We start from the raw sequence: 16,180 nt of genomic DNA on the forward strand, positions 1-16,180 counted from the left end.
TCAATAAAAAGTCTCTAAAAACTCTTCATTACATTATTCTAAAAACTGAAGCCTTTCTACCTTGACTTGCATGTTGAAGGTCAAAGATTTTGAGCCGATCGGCCATTACAGAGGTGTGAAGAGGCTTCGGGTTGTTCTGGATCAACCTGGAAGAAAACTCACAGAATCCACGAGCTACGATTGTCTGGCTTTGCATTTACCAAAAAGAATTTGAATGGAAACAGACATTATGCAAAAATGAATATTGCCATTCAGTAGGTCGTCCCTGAAACTAATAAATAAGCTTTTAGCAATTCCATATGGAGCTGTTTTCATTGTATTTGTCTAATTTCAAGTCTAATTTCTCATATGAAACAACGTGTCCCTATGTCTCAAATCTCATTTTTCTCAGTAAGGATTGAAACCAAATTCCACTAGATGTTAAACTCGTTACATGAAACCACGATATGTTCTTATTTTTTTAAACCAACTCACTTTCTTTCCATCGCTGTCTGACACTGCTCCGTTTCTGCCTTCACTGTTCCAGCATGTGTTTGATACCGTGTCATCATCAGACTGGAACAAAGGCAAATCAAACAGCACCAAGCCATTTTGCTGAAATGTAGATCTGCCTCATTTGGGTATCAAAGACTTGCCCTGCTCTGCACATTTTGTTTATCAATAAATACTATGATGGGGCTGCAGTGAAGAATGAGGTTTACAGTGCGTCCAAATGGGGAAGGTAAGATTAAAGCTTTCAACAGCCGCTGAACTTTGAAAGACATTTGTTCTGTGTTTTCAGAAAATGCTCACATTTCTTACCTTTCACCCACAGATCACATTTTTCGAGGACAAGAAGTTCCAGGGACGCTGCTACAACTGCAGCAGCGACTGTGTCGACCTGCACACGTACTTCAACCGCTGCAACTCCATCCGAGTGGAGAGTGGTGTGTGGGTGATCTACGAGAGACCCAACTACAAGGGTTTCCAGTACATCCTCAGCCCCGGGGAGTACGGCGACAGCCAGCAATGGATGGCGTTCAGCGACAGCGTCAAGTCCTGCCGTGCCATAAAGAACGTAAGAGTCCTCATTCGGGTTTCTTGAGGGATCTGGACCAACTAGAGTCACGGTAGAGTCAGAGAAGTAACAGAAAGTATGTTTGGGTAGTGCACAGAAGACAGGAATGCACAATGGCACCGGACGGAGCTTTGTGAACACTGTGAAGCCAACAGACCAACCAAGCAGACAATAGTGAGCGTGTTTGGCAGCAAGTTGCAGCTTTTGGTTGCAAGTTGGCCAAGAAATTGTTAAAGGGAAATGTGCACACTCAGAATGAGGCCAAAACTAGAACCTGGTGTTGCATTTATAAGTTAAAGGGCTTTAGATGTGCTTCTTAAGTGTCGGTGGTGACCAAAACAAAGTTATAAGGAGTGTGAATATGGGGTTTCGACTCCACACGAATGCTTTCTTTTAGCTCCTTTTTGGTCTCCACCAACACCTCTCAGACCAAAACATGGAGGGTCAATATTGCAATTACACTTGAGAATCTGGCTTGTAGGTGTTGATGGAGACCAAAACAGAGCAGAAAGGACTTTGATTCAGTAGGTGGCCAGTAAGATTTCTCCCAATGCATCTTATTTTGCTACCAGCAATGGCTCCCTAACACACTCAATTTACAAGGCCACAATGTATTCAGGGTATTTGACATCGCTAAAAGTTAGCCTACTTTGTTTTTTGACAATAAGATTCCCATGAACCAGATTTTTCTTCCCCCTTGTTTCGTGTAGTAGTCATGTTCCATTTTCTTGAACAAATTTTTTTATTTTTATTAAAGTTTCGTACTTCACGCAGTCCACAAAATAAAAACTCTTTTGGTTAGTTCTTGGAGGAACATTTTTGGGAGCACTTGTAATATAAAATGTCATTCCACACCTTTCAGATTTACGGCAGTTCATGGAAGCTGAGGCTGTACGAGAGGCCGGACTTCGGAGGGCAGATGGTGGAGTGCTCTGACGATTGCCCGTCAGTGTACGACACCTACAAGCTGCGTGAGGCGTACTCCTGCATGGTCACCGATGGCGCCTGGGTCTTCTACGACCTCCCCAACTACAGGGGACACCAGTACCTCCTCGAGCGGGGCGAGTACCCGCAGCACAGCGACTGGGGGGCGTCCTCACCTGGTGTCGGCTCCTTCCGCAGGATCACAGAGTTTTAACTCTTTTAACCTTGTATTCAGACCAAGATGGTGATTCGGGACCCTTTCAATCAATAAATGAGCAAAAGCAAACTCTGACTGTGTTCTTTTGGTTTTTCTGTGAATATATCTCATGTTTGACCACCAACTATATAAAAGACTATAGCATCTTTGGGAGATAAAGCCATGTTTTGTGATCACAGGGTAATTATCTCTTTATGAAAACATAATAATTGTCTGCTACCTTTCCTAACTACCTTACAAAATAAATATGACCTGAGGTTTTTATTCAAAAGAACCAAGGTCAAATGCATGCATGATGGCATGAAAACAGAAATTAAAACGTGTCCTCTGCCTTTTCTGAGCAACAACCAGGAACATTGTGTGTGGAGATGGAAGCTGGTAATTGGTTTTTAAATTATTAAATAAGTTTTGGGTTCATTGCATCTTCCTCACAGTCGACCACTTGCAGAGAATAACTTTTTTAACGATTTTTGATATAAAACATACATATTTTTCTTCCATTTTCATAAATACAGTACACGTTTCCTGTTGTCATTCATTAAGATAAAGTGTAAAGTCCTGCTGATAAAATGACTTGACAAGTTGGTAACCCTCGTTTACTTTATTCGACTTGTTAAACAAGAGTTTGCAACAGCAAGAACCCAGCTTGTTCAATATGAAGTAGTCATGTATGATAAAATCATGAATCAGTGTCTCCTGTAAAGTGTCTGGTGCCTTCCTGCTGAGCCACTGACTCAGCTCAACACGTTTCGTATCAAACCAAGCGTCCTGCGCTGCCGTTGTTTTCGTCGGCTCGCTCTGCTGCGTCCAGCGGCTTTGGAACGCTTCGCACTTTGCGTTTGCTTTGTTTAGGGAAACGGGATCGACTGCATCAGGACAATGTGATGAGCCTGGATAAATATTTGAATGGCTGATTGAATAATCCAATTCACACAGAGGAAGCCATGTGCTCAGTTTTATTGTCTTGTCCTGTATGAAGAGAATATTGGAGGCTGCTGCTTAATGTTTTATATGACACCGACCCCGTTGATATTGATATGTAAAATGTGTGTGTTCAATATAGCACAAAACAGCGGTTGCAATATTTTCCGAGATAAAGATAAAAGTGTGTAAAGGAATGAATGTGCCTTTAAAAGTTCAGCTAGGTTTGTATTTCTTCTTGGACGAGTCCAGAATCTCCCAGGTTTGATTGGACAAAGATGACCTGCACATGCGCTTTAGTCACTGAGCATTGTGGGTAATCTACGGCATTGGTTGCTCTCACGCGACCTTAGTATGATGAAATCATGAGATAAAGTGGAAAAGCATGGAAATAATGTTGTAAATAAACTTTGGATTTGAATACATTAATGTAAAAATATGGTATATAATAAAATGTATTGGCTTTAGATCTTTAGCTATTTTTTAAAGTGATTTAATCTGGTTTAATCTCATCTTTTCTCTGTCTCATCAGAGTTGATTCTCCGAGAGATATTTTGTGCCTTGTATGTGGTCTCATTACTCAACCTCAGTTCCTCCAGATACTGCAGAAAAGAAAGGGAAACTCTGTATTATAACACACATAGGTGGGGATCTGGATCATGCTCTTCTGACCTTATTGTACCAGGTACAAGGTGGAAGAAAATGAAACTAAAATAGATCAATTATTAGATATTAAATGCATCGTGAAAAATGAAATTGAAATTTAGTTAAACAGTTAAACAGCCTTCATTCAAAATTTCTGCACCATCACATATAAAGGCCGTGAACTAAAACAATTGCAGCATCAGCTAATGTGCCAAAGTTAATGTGGTGCTCATTTGAATGACAATTGTTCCCCTGGCGATGCATTTCATCTGCCGTGATATAAAAGTGGTCCTCGACTGATGCATCAGTGTGAGTGGGTGGATTTAATTTGATTTGGGCGAAGAGAAACATAAGGTGATAATGGAGCGCTCAGGGAAGGTGAGTGCTGCAGCTCTAGAATGTCATGATAATGTAATGCTGTTTGTGAAGTCGCATCACAAGTCAAAGTGGGAAGATTTCTTCATTTTTCTTGAAATGAAAAGTGTCGATTTGTTATTTGTTCCCCTGATCTCACGTAGAAAAGTAACACAAGTGACATTTTGAGAAAAACTGAAAATACAGAACACTGAAACCACAACATCTGGCATTTTATCACATATTATCACAAATGCATCATTATTCATCATTTACACGTCTTGCCAGTAACAGGCGGTAGAAGCCTCATTGTCCTTTGATATTTCCTCTTGGGTCTTTTTCTTGTCGATTATGTTCAATTTGCTGACTGCCTCTTGCAGATCTTCTTCTACGAGGACAAGAACTTTCAGGGTCGCTACTACGAATGCAGCAGTGACTGTGCCGAGCTCAGCTCCCACTTCAGCCACTGTAACTCCATCAGGGTTGAGAGTGGGGCCTGGGTCATCTATGAGAGACCCCAGTTCATGGGTTACCAGTACGTCCTCATGAGGGGTGAATACCCCAACTACCAGAGCTGGAACGGCTTCAATGACACCATCCGCTCCTGTCGCCTTGTTCGATATGTAAGTTCTGGTATATCGCTTGATTTGTAAGCGTAGCCTGGTTTAGGTTTAACTTATCTGACTACATTGCAAGATTAATTAAAGAGCCACCAGACAGTTAACTTAGCATGAAGCCTGGAAACAAAAGGAAATAGTTTGTCAAAGATTTTTTTCGTTTTATGCTCCAGCCTTCCAGCAGGCACAGGATCCGCATCTATGAACGTCCGGACTTCAGCGGCCAGATGATAGAGTTCAGCGAAGACCTGCCCAATCTGATGGACCGCTGGCGCTACCGGGACGTCCACTCGGCGCAAGTCCAGGATGGCGTCTGGGTCTTCTATGAGCATCCGAACTACAGGGGGCGCCAGTACCTGCTGGAAAAGGGCGAGTACAGGCGACACGCAGAGTGGGGGGCTCTCCATCCATCTCTGGGCTCCATTAGACGCGTTGTGGACTTTTAGACGCCGCACCTTACTCAGTACTCATCCTCTTCCACTCGACCTCACCTGCAAATAAAAGCACACACTGCAGCAGAATGGGTGTGAGTTCGTTTCCTGATTTTACAAAACAAAACATGATGAAGTACAGAGGAATAAAACATCCTCGATATTTGAATCTTGTGACAGTGGTTCCTTATGGGGCTCATCCTCAGGGGAGCATTTGTATTGCTATTTGTTTGTTGACAAGTAGAAACCAACTAATGGCCCACTAAAAAACAAAGTCGTCAAAAAATGTGCATCCATCTTCTAGGGAAATGCATGTTTCCTGGAAACTTGGCAGATTTTTTTGCACCATGTAACTGGTAAACAGTTGCTGAGGGCCCAGGCTGTGCGATGGGTGCTCACATCTGGTTTGTGACGGTAAAGCCTCGAAAAAAAGGTGGCAAAAAAAAAGCCAACTGATGATTCAGGAGAATTCCCCAACGAGGACCCACAGTATGTGAGCAGCCTTTGTCCTCAGGCGGCGGCCTGTGGCGGAAAAAAAACGCTTGAGCTATTCAACAATATCCACTGTCCACACAACAAATACAGTATATGTTGTTTTCTGTACAGTGTGTTGGACCTTTTCAGTAATGATCTATTAACATTTATAACTTAATGGTTTATCAGAAAGTGTCATTAATTAGATTTTATCGGTGACTTGACTCCACCCTTTGATTATGTATAAGCAATTTATAAATCAGTAAATGATAAATAGAAAGTACTTCCAATCGGTGAGTCCCAATTATTTTGATACAAATATATCAGTGATCAGAAACAGAAGCACACACAAAAAGCTGCTGCACAATCCTGAAGTTCACATATTTGTGTGAATGTAAAAAATCTGATAGAAACAAAATGATAGAAACAAAACATCTTTACTTTAGATAAGAGTTCATGAGTGCGGGGGGGGGGGGGGGGCGTGTGAGCCACCTAGTGGTGTAAGAGCTTCATTACAAAGACCAGGACATAAAGAGTGAGGGATTCTCAGCAGCATCTCATGAGTTTGCGTCAACAGCCAATGCAATAACCAAACAAGTCAAAGTTGTATTGACGTCACAGACAAAAAGAACAATAGTAGAAAAAAGCCCATCGTAAACACAGCCTGCAGACATGTTTGATAAGAAACCATAATACTCTAATATCCTGTGACAGGATATGATAGATTATATTATGCATGTTAATCTGCCAAAACGGAAGAATAAAAAAAATCTGATGATATGATATGCACACAGTAGAAGGTGCACACGACGGGTAAACAGGAGGTGCTGCAAATCAGTAACAGAGCTGCTGAGCTCAGCCAATGTTTGAACTGCTGGAAGCTTTATCACACACAGATCCGTTCTGGCTTCTCCTGGTGCTGATCCAGCAGTTTCCAAGTAGAGCACAAAGGGTGCAAAGAAAAAAAAAACAACGTCCACCTCACAGGTCATTCAGTTTGAAGTCATAAGACGAAGTGAGAGACAGGATTTCCTGAACTCACTGAGGCCTTTAAAGTAACACAACTCTGCTAATTGTGATCAACACAAAGGAGAATATAAGTGAGATTGAAAAGATGATGATTTCACATTATAGACTGTATAGAAATACAAAACCTTTTAAAAACTACACTGGATATTGCTTCACAATTACCATTCCTCCTATGACGTCAATTGTATCCAGGTTGATTTGGACAAATCACAATTTGTCTTTGCCCTTAACCCACAGTTCTGATGCCTGCTTTGTTTTCAGGCTTTAGGAGTTAGAACCACCTGCTTTTCAGTGTCGGCCTATAAAAGCACTCCCACGCCGGGTTTACACCACAGTCAGGTGACACATGCTCGCTGATCTCTCTGCAGCGACTGGTAACCAAGTGGAGAGTGTTATTAAAAGTGGAGAGAGTCCTCGGCCACCCACTGAGATGAATGGACTGGGAGGTGGTCATGTGTGATGCTGGATTAAATCTGTCAAACATGTTGCAAATCTGCAGAGTCAGTACAGTGTGTCTACACTATGGTATGTGTTTGAAACATGAATCTAGATTCTCTTATATATATTATCCAAATGCCCTTGGAGAGTTCTAACGTGTCTACCTCCAGAGACTCTATAAATTTATGGATATTTCAAAAATGTATTATCCAAAGAAGCAGTTTCCATTCGTCATAGGTGCCAAAATACATAGACAGTGTGTATAAATACAAAAAGTATAACAATACGGATGCAACTGTCTGCAGGTGCCGAAGAAACGCTGACTCCACACAACTCAACCCTGCAGGCACCAGCTGATTTATCATAGGTGGTCACTCACACTAAAACATTTATGAGTCATTGTTTTATTTTTTTATGATTTATTATAATTATTCTAGCTAAACATATACTGAAGAACAGTCTTTGCTTAAATGTCTTTTCTGCCCAACAAGCCAAAAACACATAAGAATTACATATAAAAACTGAGAAACGCAGAAAATCCTCATATTTGAGACAATTAGGCTTAAATTATTGATTAATCATCAAATAGTTATTAGTTCTAATTAAAATACTATAATAATAATAGGAATAGCTGGAAAATATGTATTATTTATGATTGTTTTGTTATATATGTAGAAGAAAATGTATGAATGTTAATGTGTGTATATACGTATAATGTATCCTCGTATTATGACAAAGTAAATGTTGACCTATGCGAGATGGTCATATATTTGTCTCTACTTTTCTTGCTTTGCTGTCAAAGCACTTTGTAAACTCTGTTATAAGTGCTGTATGAATAAATGTCTATTATTATTATGATTATTATTATTATATTATAATCCAATCACCAGTAAAAAAGGTACACATCTTATTAATACATAATATTCATACAAATAAGAAAGTAATACTCTTAAACAACTTGTACAACAACATGTAATCTTATGAAATTATGTAATTGATGATTATTGTAATATTGTTTTATTATTCTTTAATAATGTTGTTTGCAATTGTATCACTATGATGTAATAATATTGTTTAACCAATAACTCTTTTCCAAATATGCATTATTGTTATTATCATTATTTGAATTCGTGCATTAGTCCACTCGTAAACTCGCATGTATTTATCTACTCACTTCTACGGTAATGCTGCTCTGGCCCTTTAAGAGAGCTGTGGCTCCATAGAGCCATTCATAAAAAACACAAGCCACGCACGTCAGAGGACTCTCGAAGCCGATTGGCTCGCCCTCTGACTGACTCGGCGCTCTGGCCAATGACAGTGCAGCACAGGGCTCGGTTCAGTTCCCGCATCAGAGCTCTTCCATTGAGAAAAATCCAAAGGAGCTCGGCGTGTTTTTATATTTGTGTTCTCGCGGAGCTGCGGGGGATGTAGAGGGAGGACGATCTGCCTCCACTTCGTTTTCACGCTGCCACGAAACTTCACCGATCGAGTGAGTCCCTGCTTCGTTGTTGTGTCACTGCGGCGAGAAGCCGTGCGTGTGTGGGTGTGCGTGTGTTGCGTTCTTTGTGGGGTTTCCAGAGCCCGTGTCGCCCCCGCTGGCTCAGGTTGAAGAGGCGAACGCCATTTTCTCAGGATCAAAGGAAACACTGCTTCCATTTCCCACGCGCGTGTCATCTTTTACACATCTGTGACTATGTGTGACTGTGTGTGTGTGTGTGTGTGTGTGTGTGTGTGTGTGTTGCTGCTGTCGTGAGATTTTCTCTGTGGCGAAGGCAAATTTCTCAATGGTGCCCCCCCCCACACTCCTCCCTCCCTGCAAGGATCAAGTTTCACTTCATTGAGAAAAACAAGGAGCAGCTCCCAACGTGCACGCGCCGCGCTGCTCTCCGCTCCGTGCGTCACGCCGAGCTCCATTCACAAATCTCTTCACTTTTACTCCACTTGACTTTATAGTGTTTCCTCCAACAGCAGTCACGTGGTTTAATCTTGTGTCCCATGAAATTGAATATGATCCACTTTCCTGCTGTTGTTTTCCAAATCCAAGTTCCAAGTCTTTTAATCCTCGTCGTGTACTTGGAGTGTCAATGAGCTGAATTTAGAATTGTGATGATGTGGCTGTCTGAAGTTAAAGTCCTCCATCATCACTGCACTTTATCTGGGCTGGTTTTTAACTTAGCTGAGCGCTGACTTGAATCGTTTCCCCGTCTCCGAAAACAAAGACTTCAGACAAAAGCGCAGAGGTTTCACTGAAACTGAAGGAAAGAAAACCCATCTTGTAATTATAACTTGCATGTGCTGTTATTATGAGATAACTATCTTATAATTAGAAGTGTAAGACTTCCATCTTGTGATGTAGTTTACTTTGGGGACTTTTACCCTGATGTTGCACTGAATTTAAACTTTTACTAAGTTTCAATGTGTTTTAATGGGATTATAATAGATGAGAGTAGAAAAGTTGAAAAGCACTGACTTGTAAATTAGATTATATACTGGAAGCAAATAAATGGGTTAAAACAACTTTATACATCACAAATTGATGGTGTGTGTGAAAGAAGATCCTGCAGAAGCTCTAGATTTCAGGGTGTCCGGGTGTTCAGGAGACGGCTCAGACAAAAACAAAGTTTCCAGACTTGAGCACTAATTGTTTCCACGATTCAAAGCGACGGTTATGGGAACTTGGGGACATTTTATTGTGACCGTACGACTGCTGTCTGTTTATCTCCTCAACGCCAGCAACTCACGTCAAGAGTGAATTTACAGGCGGTTGCATAATGCCGTCATTGACGACAACACATTTACAGCCACTGTAAACCCAGTGGGAGGTTATGGAGGTTAGAAAAACACAACAGGCACAGTGGGCGTGTGAGGGGGAATTAGTCCTCCACCATTGATGGTTTCCCTAATCATTCCTCTCATCCCTTCTTCATTCCAGAGTGAAGACTCCTGCAACATGGACGGCTTTTATGACCAGCAGGTCCCCTTTGTGGGCCCAGAGACCGTGAGTTTGACACATGACATTAACTCTCGTGCATTTCTCCTCTTTTGCAAACTGTTGATTTTTTTGCATGCATTCGTTTTTGGCGGTTTGTGTGCACTGAGCAGTTTTGTCGTTAAACCTCCAGAAGGAAGCAGAGATGTGTCTCAGCGACAGGAAAAGGAAGTTTGTGGACACGGAGCTGGCTCAGGACACAGAGGGTAGGCTCGTCACACCTTGTATAAAAAAAAGTGTGTTGTTAGAGTTCAATAAAGTGGAAGATGATTAACTCAAGTCAGATTTATTTATAGAGCACAAAATCAAAATCTGTAAAAGAGAAAAAGAAAGAAGATAAAGTAAAGGAAATGAGAAATTAACAAAATAGCTGCTTTTAACTTGCACTAAATTTTATATCCCACATTTTTTTGTGAGAATCCAAATGTTGACATTTTCCGGAGCTTGTCCTGCCTGTCCCCGGTAAAATGCATCTCAGAATATGTCAATAGAGCGGGTTGACGTTTCTCACATGAGTCAGATGCAAAACTGGGAGAATGCAAATATCTCAGGATGAAAAAAAAGGAGCTGTTACCTGACAACAAGATTACAGAACTTTTGGTGATAAGGGCAGATGGTTATGATCTACTCAGGCTCCCCCCTCAACCTGAATGTTCCAGACACTTTCTCATTGTTGTGAACTCGTCTGACCCGAACAATCTCCTGCTGCGTTCTTCATATGTGAAAGACAAACTCTGGAAAATGTGCAGACCCAGTGATCAACAGAAGCATATCAGCAGATCACTGATATAATGAACAAACATTTTGAAAACACTCCGCCAACAGTTCCTTAAAATCAATCAACTTAATTTCACGCACCCATTAATATCAGTCCCCTGATCATTTCCGAAAAACCTCCAGGATCTGCACACTGATTTGGATCCACACCAAAACTGGACGTGTTCTTCCCTGACTCGTACCACATCCTGCCACCAAGTTTCGTGGAAATCTGGCCAATAGTTACACAACAAATGCAGATGAACACATAATGTCCTTGGCGGACGTAATCAATTCTGGATTTAACTGATAACTAATACAGGTTTTCCAGAACAGGAGTTATATTCAGTGCCGGTTAGAAGTCTAGCAGCTGCACTTTGGCTCATTTGTAATCAGGAGAATGCCCATGGACGATTTGTCTGAGCATACAAGGCTTAAAATCTACTTTTTTCCTGAAGCTAACGGCAGCAAGTATCACAGTATTTCATTTGTGGAATTGTTGCTTATATTTCTTATATTTACTTGTATTTGTTTCCAAACTGTCTTCCAGAACTTTTTCAAGATCTGAGCCAGCTCCAAGAAATCTGGATTGCAGAAGGTGAGACCTGCCAGCATCATTAAATGAGAACTGTGGATGATCTGTTATGAGCTGAATTTATTTAACCAAAGGCTTTGATTGGACGCAGTGTGCACGCCTCTCCTACATAACCTGAAGTATGATGCGTCCCCAGGAAATGTACAGAGACCACTTTTAATTTCCTGTCTCTCCTCCTCCTCCCCCGACAGCTCAGGTTCCTGATGACGAGCAGTTTGTGCCAGATTTCCAGTCCAATAACCGTAAGTCGCTGCTTCTCCTCCTCTAATATTCATGGCGATGCGCTCAGAGTCGAGCGACAGAGGGGGAACAACACACATTTTTTATGTATGCCTCTTGTAGACTCCTGATAATGTCCCTGAGCAGTTCCATTAAGAGATTTAAAAATAAGCAATAAAACCAGAAGGGTGTTTATCACAGATTTGTTAATATGTAAGTAGTACTTTGCTATCGCTTCAATAAAGGAGACATGTTGTGCTGATGCCAAACACGTACATATTTATTGCTTCTTGATTGTTGCCTCAGCAAAGTGACTCACAGCTCAGGTGATGACGGACATTGTGCTGTGTGATGGAAACATCAGCCGGGTGGTGTCGTCAGTGCAGAATCCAGGAAAAGCTTTTAAATCACGTCTCTGAAATAGAAAGGAATTGTTGCTTTTTCTGTACAGACTTATTTTTTCCCACTATATGCATAATTCTTGTGATGGCAGATGTTTCAGTGTCAGGTTATATTTAGAATAAAATGCTGATTATGTATGTGTGTGTGTGTTTGCAGAGATGTTTCATGGCCCGCCCCTGAGCAAAGTGAAACGAGAGCCCAGTCCGTCCAAAGACCTGTCCCCCTGCAGGACGCCTCAAGCTGACATGTGCCTTTATAGTTACAGGTACAGAATTACCAATGCATCATGTGATAACACTGATATTAAAGGATCAGGGGTCACATTTTTTTTTGCAACACCCACCCACTTCCTGTCGTCTCTTCTCACTTCAGTGCCTGTGACAACAAGCCAGCTCCGACTCCAGCCCCCACACCTGCACTACAACGTGGCCCCCCCCATCCAACGGGGCCTCCGCCATTACAGAGGCAGCTGCAGCCATCGACCCCGCAGCTGACCGGTGCCTGTCTGCCAAGCCACGTGTCCGCCATGAGCCCCTCCCACCACCGTGGCCTCCCGCCGACCAGCCAAAACCAGCAGTTTGCTCTGCCACGTCCCCCCATCAGCTGTCCCACTGCGGCAGCTTTCAGCAGCGAGCAAAGGTGATTATTACCGATTATACGTACTTCCTGTATGACGGTATTGAGAAAAATTCCCTTGGAACCCTCCAACTTCTGCGTCCGTTCTCACATGATTCAGGTTCCAGCGGCAGCTCTCAGAGCCCTGCTTGTCCTTCCTCCCGCCGGACAAGACCACACACAGGCCGTACCCCACCTCAGGCCGTGACGGGCGCCCACTGTACCAGCGCCACCTTTCGGAGCCCCTGGTTGCCCCAGGCCCCCGAGCTTTCAAACAGGAGCTGGTGGACCCAAGGTACACGGAGCAAGGGCCCCCCAATCCAGGTCTGGCCCAGCGGCAGACCACCTTCAACCACGTCACGATCAAACAGGAGCCGAGAGACTTTGGCTTTGACGCAGGTGTGTGTCGGTGTGTTATCTGCCACATCTTACAAATGCAACCTTCACCGTGAGAGTTAATGTTTAATGCGACCAGAGAAGCTGGAGCACATCTGTTTTTGTCGTCTGCAAGGGCCACATGAGTGTGTGTGCAGATGTGCGGGTGCAATCTAAAATTTATGACCACTGACTCCATGTGGAAACACCAAACACGACCACATCTGTCTGCATCTGCCTCTGCTGTGAAGTGTATCAAGCCTCTGGTTCATGTGATATCTCAGTTTTGCATCACATATGAGAGAAGACATAAAAGACAGTAAATTGATTAACATGGTATTTATTTATTTATCGATCAGCATTCAGAGATCGTGTTGATTTGTGTCTTTCCAGAGGTTCAAACCTGCCAGTCGACATCATTTGGAAAGTCTCCTGTCTTGTACCAGAACAACAACGGTGAGTTGCGTGTGCTGAGCCTGCAGAGTTTCTCACGTCAACAAATATGAATTTTTCTAATTTAATATTTACTTTCCCTGCAGGATTTGGTCACGACAGAGAGCCACGTTTGTACTATGACGACACGTGTGTTGTGCCAGAAAGACTGGAGGGTAAGCCAAAAAAAAAAAACATGGTGGCTATTGATTATTTTGTGTGATCGATCAGGGGGTTATTAACAGTTGATCATTGTGTCCTCAGGTAAAGTGAAGCAGGAGGGTTTGCCATACCAGCGCCGTGGCTCCCTGCAGCTCTGGCAGTTCCTGCTCACGCTGCTCGACAACCCGGCCAACGGACACCTGATCGTGTGGACGGGACGCAACATGGAGTTCAAGCTGATCGATCCCGAAGAGGTCAGACACCGACTAGAGCTGACGTGGGAATTTGTGAAATATTATTTGATTCTGAAGGACGTGAAGAGAATGATGGACCCTAGCGAGTGACAAGGAAGGAAAATTGATGAGATTGAAATCTGTATATAAAAATGGACGTAGACTGAAGAAATGGTCCAGAAAGTAAAGCGAATGCAAAATTGCCTGAACCCAGTTTTCTGTCAAATGTATATACATAGTTATATATGTATATACATAGTTATATACACAGTACTCAATGAAAAGACAGATGTCTGATGGATTTTCCTCCTGCCTTGTGTCCAGGTGGCTCGACTCTGGGGGATTCAGAAGAATCGACCGGCCATGAACTACGACAAGCTGAGCCGCTCGCTGAGGTACTACTACGAGAAGGGCATCATGCAGAAGGTAAAAGGCAGAGAACACGAACATTAGTTTCCACATTTATCAAGAGGGAACTCTGACAGGAAGAACTATGTAATTGTTACTGATTTCGCTGACCTCTGATTGGCTCTCCCCGAAGGTGGCTGGGGAAAGATATGTCTACAAGTTTGTGTGCAACTCCGAGGCGCTGTTCTCCATGGCTTTCCCAGACAACCAGAGGCCGAGCCTGAAGGCCGACCCGGACGCCATCCTGCCCCCGAGCGAGGAGGACGGACTCCCGCTGCCCGGCTTCGAAGAGGAGGGCCCCTACCTGGCTGACGGAGGGGAGCAGGGCGCCCGGGGGCTGGCTTTCCCTGATGGCTACCTGTACTAGCCTCGACAGCCTGGAAGCTGGAGGATAATTTTAACAGGAGGACTCTGAAATTACTGAGCAGTGTTTGAAAAATGTCCACGTATATATGTTTGGCACAGAAAAGACCAACTTATCAGATTTTTTTTAAATAAATGTCTCTTATGCCACAAGTTCATTTGCTAAAAGAGAATCTCTAAGACTGTTAATCTGAATTCACTCATTTGGTTGAGATCTGGTTTGATTTGTTGGGTTCTGGGGCCACTGCCAGCAAGTTTTCAAGATTTAAGTTGTTATATTAGGATAAAAAATGTCAGTAAATACATTAATAATATATACAACAAATTTACAAGAACAGGTATTTTAAAAATTGTTTATTTTCTATGATACAACAGTTTCACCTTCACGTTGTTTTTATTTTTCTCTCAAAATATTTCAATTTTATTCTCCAAATTTACTTTTTCTTGTTGCCCTTAAACTCACAGTAATTCGTCCTCGTGTGCGTGAACTCTGGGATCCGGTATTTCAACCAAAAAGTATCTAGAAGCCATGGCACTCCTTCATTGAAAGGGACAAACGTTTCAGTCCTCCTCTAACGTGTATATTAAAGATGTCTTTTGTGTTTCCTTTTTTTCAAAGCTAATATTTTTGGCATTATACGGACTTGTACGTCTTTTGCTATAACTGTTTTATGACAAAGGTACTGCTACTATTTTTTGATCCTGTAATTCTCTGATGCTAAAAACGTCGAGCATGGACTTTCTTACCAATGGCTCAGCAGTTATTGTACCGAGATAGTTAACTGCATTTTGTATAATTCATTTGCTTCAGTGTGTAGAAAAGATGTATAATTCCATATGAATATATTTTTGCTATAGGCTGTGCGTGCTTGACGTTGTGCTATGAGCTGCAGAGTTTCGCCTGCTTACGTGTTGCATTGATTTCAGCCTCTCCGAGAGGTCACAGCCTTTGACCTCTGCAGAGACAGGATGTGGTGGTGGGTGTGGCTGTGTGATGAATGGAGGAGGCGGAATGTGATGAAAGACGCTGACACAGGTGTGATGTCCACCCTCAGTTACTGTATGTGTGCCTTATGTTATGATCTTTACTGACACAATAAACTATTTTACTCTTTCCTTTGGCCTCACTGTAGATCTCTTACTTACTTACATGTGGTACATTTTCAAATGATTGATCCATTGTAAATCATTTATTTAAATTATCATAAATATTTCAAATTATTATCTTAAAATTTTATTTTAAAAGATTCCCTATATATTTCCATTATAAATTATATACAGTTATTACCGCGGGACTACATGTCCCAGGCTGCACCGCGGTGTTGAAGCGTGCCTTCACGCGCTCCTCGGAAATGTTTCCCTCAGTCGAGGGACGCTCTCTGCAGCACGTGAGGTACGTAACGTTAACGTCCACGTTATTGCGCTTTCTAAAATAAATGACTAACGCGTGAACACGCGATGTGAGCACGGGTTCGCGTTCACAGTTTGAACAGCGTCAGTTCCTCGCTTTGAATGCTACATCAT

General features: G+C 42.4%; 3 protein-coding genes across 4 annotated transcripts; all 3 read left to right on the forward strand.

Annotated features, from left to right (window-relative positions):
* Positions 1 to 566: 566 nt before the first annotated feature.
* On the forward strand, positions 567 to 2,273 carry LOC109645002 (gamma-crystallin M2-like). The gene is made up of 3 exons (XM_020110494.2): positions 567 to 721; positions 815 to 1,057; positions 1,920 to 2,273. The coding sequence occupies exons 1-3, from the start codon at positions 713 to 715 to the stop codon at positions 2,193 to 2,195; spliced, it is 528 nt and encodes a 175-aa protein (XP_019966053.1). The 5' UTR covers positions 567 to 712; the 3' UTR covers positions 2,196 to 2,273.
* A 1,818-nt stretch (positions 2,274 to 4,091) lies between these two features.
* LOC109645000 (gamma-crystallin M2-like) lies at positions 4,092 to 5,256 on the forward strand. The gene is made up of 3 exons (XM_020110492.2): positions 4,092 to 4,142; positions 4,499 to 4,741; positions 4,909 to 5,256. Exons 1-3 carry the CDS (start codon positions 4,125 to 4,127, stop codon positions 5,179 to 5,181), a joined length of 534 nt encoding a protein of 177 aa, XP_019966051.1. The 5' UTR covers positions 4,092 to 4,124; the 3' UTR covers positions 5,182 to 5,256.
* A 3,112-nt stretch (positions 5,257 to 8,368) lies between these two features.
* On the forward strand, positions 8,369 to 15,772 carry LOC109644291 (ETS translocation variant 5-like). Of its 2 annotated transcripts, none has more exons than XM_020109646.2 (13): positions 8,369 to 8,596; positions 10,040 to 10,105; positions 10,230 to 10,302; positions 11,403 to 11,450; positions 11,639 to 11,689; positions 12,225 to 12,333; positions 12,441 to 12,707; positions 12,805 to 13,082; positions 13,452 to 13,514; positions 13,598 to 13,666; positions 13,755 to 13,906; positions 14,210 to 14,311; positions 14,427 to 15,772. In XM_020109646.2, the coding sequence occupies exons 2-13, from the start codon at positions 10,058 to 10,060 to the stop codon at positions 14,658 to 14,660; spliced, it is 1,494 nt and encodes a 497-aa protein (XP_019965205.2). In that variant the 5' UTR covers positions 8,369 to 8,596; positions 10,040 to 10,057; the 3' UTR covers positions 14,661 to 15,772. The 2 variants fall into 2 exon arrangements, with proteins under 2 accessions (XP_019965205.2, XP_019965206.2); XM_020109647.2 differs by having other exon boundaries at positions 8,456 to 8,596; positions 10,233 to 10,302.
* Positions 15,773 to 16,180: the final 408 nt, after the last annotated feature.

Source organism: Paralichthys olivaceus, chromosome 24, assembly GCF_024713975.1.
Source record: "Paralichthys olivaceus isolate ysfri-2021 chromosome 24, ASM2471397v2, whole genome shotgun sequence".
In the NCBI taxonomy this organism is placed as follows: Eukaryota; Metazoa; Chordata; class Actinopteri; order Pleuronectiformes; family Paralichthyidae; genus Paralichthys; species Paralichthys olivaceus.